The sequence below is a fragment of the Solea solea genome, chromosome 4 (assembly GCF_958295425.1).
Source record: "Solea solea chromosome 4, fSolSol10.1, whole genome shotgun sequence".
Taxonomy (NCBI): Eukaryota; Metazoa; Chordata; class Actinopteri; order Pleuronectiformes; family Soleidae; genus Solea; species Solea solea.
The window spans coordinates 1,472,543-1,479,310 of NC_081137.1; the positions used below are offsets into that span (position 1 = coordinate 1,472,543).

The 6,768-nt window shown below is 43.1% G+C and overlaps 1 protein-coding gene across 1 annotated transcript; it reads right to left on the bottom strand.

Annotated features, from left to right (window-relative positions):
* Nucleotides 1–2,412: 2,412 nt before the first annotated feature.
* Nucleotides 2,413–6,768, bottom strand: btg4 (B-cell translocation gene 4). The gene is made up of 4 exons (XM_058627337.1): nt 6,272–6,768; nt 5,200–5,337; nt 4,250–4,547; nt 2,413–3,118 (listed from the first exon to the last, which is right to left on the bottom strand). The coding sequence occupies exons 1-4, from the start codon at nt 6,442–6,444 to the stop codon at nt 2,867–2,869; spliced, it is 861 nt and encodes a 286-aa protein (XP_058483320.1). The 5' UTR covers nt 6,445–6,768; the 3' UTR covers nt 2,413–2,866.

Sequence of the window (6,768 nt, forward strand, 5' to 3'; positions counted from 1 at the left end):
AATGGCAAGATAAACCAGTGAACATATCTTTACGATATCATAGACTACTGTCTGTAAAGTGGCCAAGATCTGTTTTTCAGCCATGTTTTCAGTGGGGTCAAACACCCACGTCACGGACACTGCAAAGTGTGCTGACGGGGCGTCAGTGCCTCACACAGTGAAGGAACCTGAACTGTTTGGACTAAAGATGCAAGAGAGGATGGATCGGCGGAAATGCAACATCTTGCGACAAATCTGCCCCATCTCTCGCACAAGGCTCCGCCATCAAACTCCTGCCTATCAAAGGCAAGAGTCCTTTGATGACTTTAGACAAAGAAAAGTAGTGAAACAAAGTTTGTCCATCCATTCGTCTATCCAGTTTCTACCCCTTTATCCTCCGCACGAGGTTCATGGTATGGGAGGGGGCTGGAGCCAATCACAGCCAGCAAAGGGGCGAAAGGCACAGGTCGTATGTATGTATGTAAGTATGTTTGTATGGGAGTTTAATCACTTTAAAACAAATGTTGCTTGCTTTTCCTTGCCTTAAAATTAGCCTATTACATGTATCCCATGTTATGGCAGCCCATGGCCAGCCAAGTGGAAAGGAAACCTGGCTTGTAACTGGAGGGTTGCCTGTTCCGAGTTCCGAGTCAAAAAAGGGCTGGGGTACCCCTGAGCAAGGTACCCAACCCCCATTGCTCCCCAGGCTGCTCGCTGCTGCAAAAAGCCCATGATGCTTCATTATTTAATGTTCATTTTATATAAAACCAAATATTGTGGAGCAAGAAAGAAATATAAATAAAACCTAGGGGCGTGTGTGGTGTTCTGAAATGTAAGAAAAGTGGCAAATCCTGGGATTCATTGTTGTGCTGCTTCACCCCGGCAACATTAACTATACCTGCCCGTCAGGGGCAAGTCGCACACACACACACTGAGGAAAGTGTAGCTGTGGAAACGGTTGTGTTTCGCCGTCAGCGGTCACTTGTGAACAGAGCAGAGAGAACTGCTGGTAAGAACATTTATGTACAACTTTTATCCATCATATACACAATTTACACAATATTGGATTATTATTTTAAGGCTTTAGGACATTTTATCATTTCTTAACAACCAGTCAGATTCCAGCTCCATAAGTGCCTCCCAACGCGATAAAGCTCCACAAATGGTGCCATAAAATGGGACCCGTAAAGTTGTGTAAGGAATTGGTAAGTTTTGAGCACAACAGCACCTGCCCACAGACAGGTACAATCAACGTCATGTAAGCAATATGGACAGAGGAAAACTTTTCCTGACACAAAATAGAACATATAATACATATTGACTTACCATTCACTGACAACCAAAGTTCTAACGCCTCCACTGCTTTGAGAGCATGAGAAGAAACCATCACAACTCCTGAACTCGGCTGTTTGAATAATAATATAAAAAAAGGCAGCGTGCCAGAGGAATCGGGATCTTGCAGCTGCAACAATTGAAAAAAGTGGGTTCAGATAAAAATCGCACAATACAGATGTCGCCAGCACACGGATCAAAGGCAATGAGTCCCATCATTGGCCTGTGATGTGTGTGCACATTGGAGTTTGAACTGGGAACTTTTGAAATGTGGGTAACGGTTTGGAATGGTAAAGTCAGGCGTGCAGTTTGACTGAGAACAGTAACTTTTATTTGTTAGGCGCAGTGTGGCCACGTCAGCAAGATGCGTAGCGTGACATCTACTGTGGTTCCGGAGATTCCTGGCGGTGACAGCGATCGGGGTTGCTGTGCAGGCAGTGTTGTTATGTGATTGATCTTGTACAACACAATCACTGTCGACACTACCAGTACAACCACCACCACCACCACACCAGAGCTGCTCAGGGAGCAGAATCTAACAATCTCATGTTTTCTTGTCTGGGAGGATTTAAAGAACCAGTGTGTAAGATTGCAAATTGCAACTACAGCATGTGACTATGGTGACCTTCAGTGTTGGGTAAAGCCCGCCCCACACTTGTGTGGTAATTGGCTGCATTTCAGTCCCAATCTGAACCTTCTGACAATCGTGGAGGCCTTCCAATTTGAGGCTGTGAATGTGAAGGCCGTCTCCCGATCCTGGTGGACAGTAGAGAAAGAGGACAAACTTGTGGATTCATGGGAACGAACTGTCCGCCTCCATGTCTGTTACATTCTGAAGTCACATGAGGTCATGCAAAGTTTCCGTTAGAGCCCTAATCCCCCATGAATCTCCTCCCTGACATCGTTTGATGAAAAGTGTGTGGTCCTGCGTCTTGACCGCATCCTCTCGTCTTTCTCAGGAATAAAACAATAAAAAAATTGAGCGATGAAGCTTGTGTTTTTGTGGTCCAAGTTCCTTTTTTTTTTTTTTTTTTTTTTTAAATCTATCTTTTGTAAACGTTTTATACCTTTGATTTGCACGTCAAGAGAAAGTTATTAATTCAAATGAAAAATTCAGAAAAGCTAGAGATAGTTATAGCGCTAATATTCATTTTAATACATAATACAATTAATAAGTGAATTTAAAAAAAAAAAAAAAAAATCAGTTAAAGATTCAAGATTTGTTGTGCCTTTGGGGAAAAGACACTTAACCAGCAGAGCTGACAGACACTTTTATTTCTTTTCAATGACAGTTCAATGTTACTTTATTCACACTTACTTTAATTTTAAAAACACATTTGGGAGGGGGGGGGGGGGGGTTGGTTAAAACACACAGACATGTCAACATTTAAAAACCTGCTCAAACAGCATTACTTTAAACCATTATTATTTTAAACCATGTATGAATAATTACCACTTAAACTGTCCTCACATCTTTTTTTTTTCTCCCTGAACATGCCGCTTCGAGTCGATCCTGAGCAGCAGCAACCCAGTCCTGGTTCTGTGCTGCACGGCCCTAGGATCTGGATTTGCTGACCCAGTGGTACTTGTCGACGCGTGGCCCGGCAAAGGTGAACGTGGCCCTGTACGACTTGAAGCCTTTCTGGGTGGAGAACGTCAGACCTGCAGCTGGAGGAGGGTGAGGAGGGTGAGGAGCGCGAGGAGGGTGAGGAGCGTGAGGAGGGTGAGGAGCGAACGCATCCCCAGCATAGGCATTCCGCTTCTCCCTGTGCCAGGTCTGAGGGGCACCAGGAGAAAACTCGCTGAACTGAGGAGGAGGAGGAGACGAGGAGAGGGTAAAATTAGTGGTGGGAAAAAAAGCCAGAGACTTGTCCTCAAATAAGGAACAACACATTTGACCTTACTGATGATGGAGGCAGCAGTGGATAAACAACCCCTGTGTGCCTTCATGTAAAAAAAAAAAAAAAAAAAAAAAGAAAAAGTAAAATAGACCATCAAGATTGGGAGGTTTTAGGGAGTGGCTATGGTGCAGGTGTATGTGGACAATTGCTACAACACACCAAGCGTTAATACTCGGCTACTTCTATTAAAATAAAATATAAATATTAAATAAGCCAGCTCCTTGACTTTCCGTCAGTTGTCGTTAGGGGGAAAATTGGACTTTAAAAAGGTAAAGTTAGCATTTAAAACATGCCGCAAAAAAAAAGGTTGAAAATGTTTAAATTGTCTTTTAGTAGTTTCGTACTTAGCCCTGAGGGATGCAGTATGGCATAAAATGAAAATCCCTGTGCGCAGCCTCCACTAATTTCTATAATGGGTCACTAAATACTCTGCAAACATCAAATCAAACAAACCCACAAAACTCTGCATTGCTGACTGACAGCTTAGTGTAAATAGTCGTGCTGGCTTATATCCAAACCTGACAGACTCAATAAACCTGAACCCCGGCGTGCTTTTTACAAGTTTGTTAACATTATTCCAGAGCTGCATTATCCTCACATCTTCAATAACTGTCAACCTTAACCTTCATATTTACTCCAGAGAATCAAGAGTCTGGAGGGAAACAAATAGATGCAATCTGGCTTTGTGACAAACATTCAGCTCTGGAGTCTAAACCAGCTAAAGGTAGAGTTTTTGTCACTGGAAGGGCAAGTGTCATGTTAGCGTAACGTAGTGTAAACGCCTCTTGGATGAGGCTAAACATCTACAACCCAACTCAAGCAAAGTCCAGTCGCCCACAGGTAACTACTGAAGAAGTAACCGGGCAGTGATAACGTTGCTGTGCAGACTAACTCTTGGTAAATCAGGGAATCTGACTAGATTTACCAAGAGGTCACGACAAAATCTGTAGCTTGCGCTTTCAACACCTGTCGGGTTCACCCCGACTCGTCACATGTGGTTACTTCTCTCTACCAACGTGACAGAACTTCGGACCTACCCTGTAGACGCTGTTGGGGTTGCTGACAGTTGGGATGGTCTTGGGTTCAGGGTTGGTGGTTGCGACTGGAGCTGACAAACTGCTACTTCCGCTGCAGCTGCTGCTACTGCTGCTGCTGCTGCTGCTGCTGCTGCTGCTCATGCTGTTGTCTCCACCTCCCTCCTCATCTGAGGAACTTCCAGAGAGGACGTCGAGGCTCGCCCGCTCCACTGCGTCATGTACGCGGCGGGAAAACTCCCCGTCTCGTCGGCAACCGTCCACCACAGAGATGCAGAATGGAGTGCTGCGTTCGCCGTACCTGTGGGGGGGGGGAATAAATAAATCAGGTCTGTGGATTTATGCAGCTCATGACTACACTTTTACACAAGAGAACGAGTTTAGGAGAATCCGCAAAATTTAGTATACAACCAATTTACATCTCTGGAAAATTGAATTTAGAGAGTTCTGTATGCAAAGGCTCGATGCACATGCTCCATGTCGTTTTGGGTGCATTTCTGTGGCAGCATTATAGTGCCACTTACAGGCATTTATTTCACAATGCCATGTTTACGGAAACGCTTCAAGAACGAAAAAGAACGCATAAGGAAAGTTCCATGTGGATAAGGCCTAAGACTCATGCACAATCAACAAGAGGAATGGTTTTTTTTATTAATCCTTAAATTTTACTAGGAAACCGCGTCAAAATTAATATGTACTTAATAAATGCACAAACAACCACATTTTCATGTTGTCTTCCCATCATGTTATTATTATTATTATTATTATTATTATTATTATTATTATTATTATTATTATTATTATTATATATGGACGTGGAACGGACACAGACGCATGAAGGAAACAAATACCAGAAGTCAAAAGGTCTACAGGACCAGTGAAGAGCCACAGCGTTCAGATTCACCACTCTCTGGGCTCCCGACTTGTGAGCTTGTATTATATGAAGGTCTCACCTGCAGGACACCTCTCCAGGGTCAACCCACACCGTCACCTCATGAGGAAGGCCCAGATCCGCGTACCGCACTGCGCCGCGCTCGCAGGCCTGCTGCAGCACCGGGTCCTTCACCTGCACACGGTTCATACGCAGGCACCTAAAAAAAAAAAAACCACAACACTTGTTCGGTGGTGTGCACTATATTTTGTTCCCTTGGAAACAGTATATGCTTCTTTTATCTTAAAGTGAAAGTTCAGGGTTTTGGAAGGAAACCAGAATATGCAAACCATCCAGAAAGACCCTCAGTCATACCAGGCCCAAACCCGTGTGTTTTTGCTGTAAGGCAACAGTGCCAGTCACTACTCCACTATAGTTTATTATATTTATTTGTTTTAAGGACATTGCACAAAATGCACTGACCTCGTCGAGCGTACAGATGACTTAAAACAATGCTATTGGACATTGTTTTGAGTGCGCAGAGTCACACTTAAAGTACACTACACCAGTACCTAAAGTGCATCATGTTGAAGAAAACCATCATGTGCTTAAAAAGCACCTGGTGTCAACTATCAAACTCTGAAACAAGTACTTTGTTCGTACATTACATGTGCGGTCTTAAAATTCAATTAAGTCCAACAGATATTTATAAAAAAAACTATAGGAACATGCAACATATAGGAACTTAATCTCAAGAAAGTCAGAATTATAAGATTTTAGTTCATTTTGACATCCATCGGAACATGGAGTCAGAGTTCATTTGGTAAAACATTATATAGTGGATAAAATACAAAAGCAACATGTCCACAGACAAAGACAGTCATTTTTTCCACCTCTTCAACTAAGACAAAAGTGCCCAGAATTCAGAGCAGCCATCTTGGAATGATGATGATGCTGGAATGAAGTTTGGCCATCAGGGCTTTAAATGAGTTTACTACTGAATGAGAAACTACCAAGAATAACAGTTTTTTTTTATGTATTTTGAATATAGAAACTCTTAACTAGTATCTGTTGTATGTTATGTTCATTTGTGGCATTTCCATGTGCAGCATCGGTCAAGGACAAACAGGGACAAAGATCTTGTGTTTACTGACCTGTAGGCCTGTCCTTTGGTGGGTGCACCCGGGTGCCAGTGGTTCTTGTAGTTCTCAAAAAGAACAGACGTGAGGGCGGCAGCAAATCGCTCCCTGCCGTCATTGTCCAGACAACCATATCTCTTCACCAGCCGAGCAACGAAGAACACGGCGGCGGCGATTTCTTCCTTCATGGCCACACACGAAAACAAAAACTCTAAAGTGCTAAATTTGACAAACCCAACCAGACTCAAGGATCTGGCACTGTTAAAAAAAAAAGAAAAAAAAAAAACCCTCGTCAGACAATAAAACACGCGTAGGGTGATCCTACTTGTTCAAGAAGAGCAAAAGTCCAAGGATAAAACTAACAGAGACAAACTCAAGCAAACATATTTGCTGCTGGAGCTCTGGAGAGAACTCAGCTTTGATTTCTGATGCTTCTACAGCCTCACAACATCACACACATCAGATACTAGAGGAGTCACTTCCTGCTCATGAGGTTTAATCAAACACATGAT

Excerpts from the sequence above, each read along its gene's own strand:
- btg4 (XM_058627337.1), bottom strand. The coding sequence starts at position 6,444 with ATGAAGGAAGAAATCGCCGCCGCCGTGTTCTTCGTTGCTCGGCTGGTG. Across the intron at positions 5,338-6,271 it reads ACCAAAGGACAGGCCTACAG|GTGCCTGCGTATGAACCGTG; the intron begins GTCAGTAAACAC and ends TTTTTTTTTTAG. Across the intron at positions 3,119-4,249 it reads ACCCCAACAGCGTCTACAGG|TTCAGCGAGTTTTCTCCTGG; the intron begins GTAGGTCCGAAG and ends CCTCCTCCTCAG.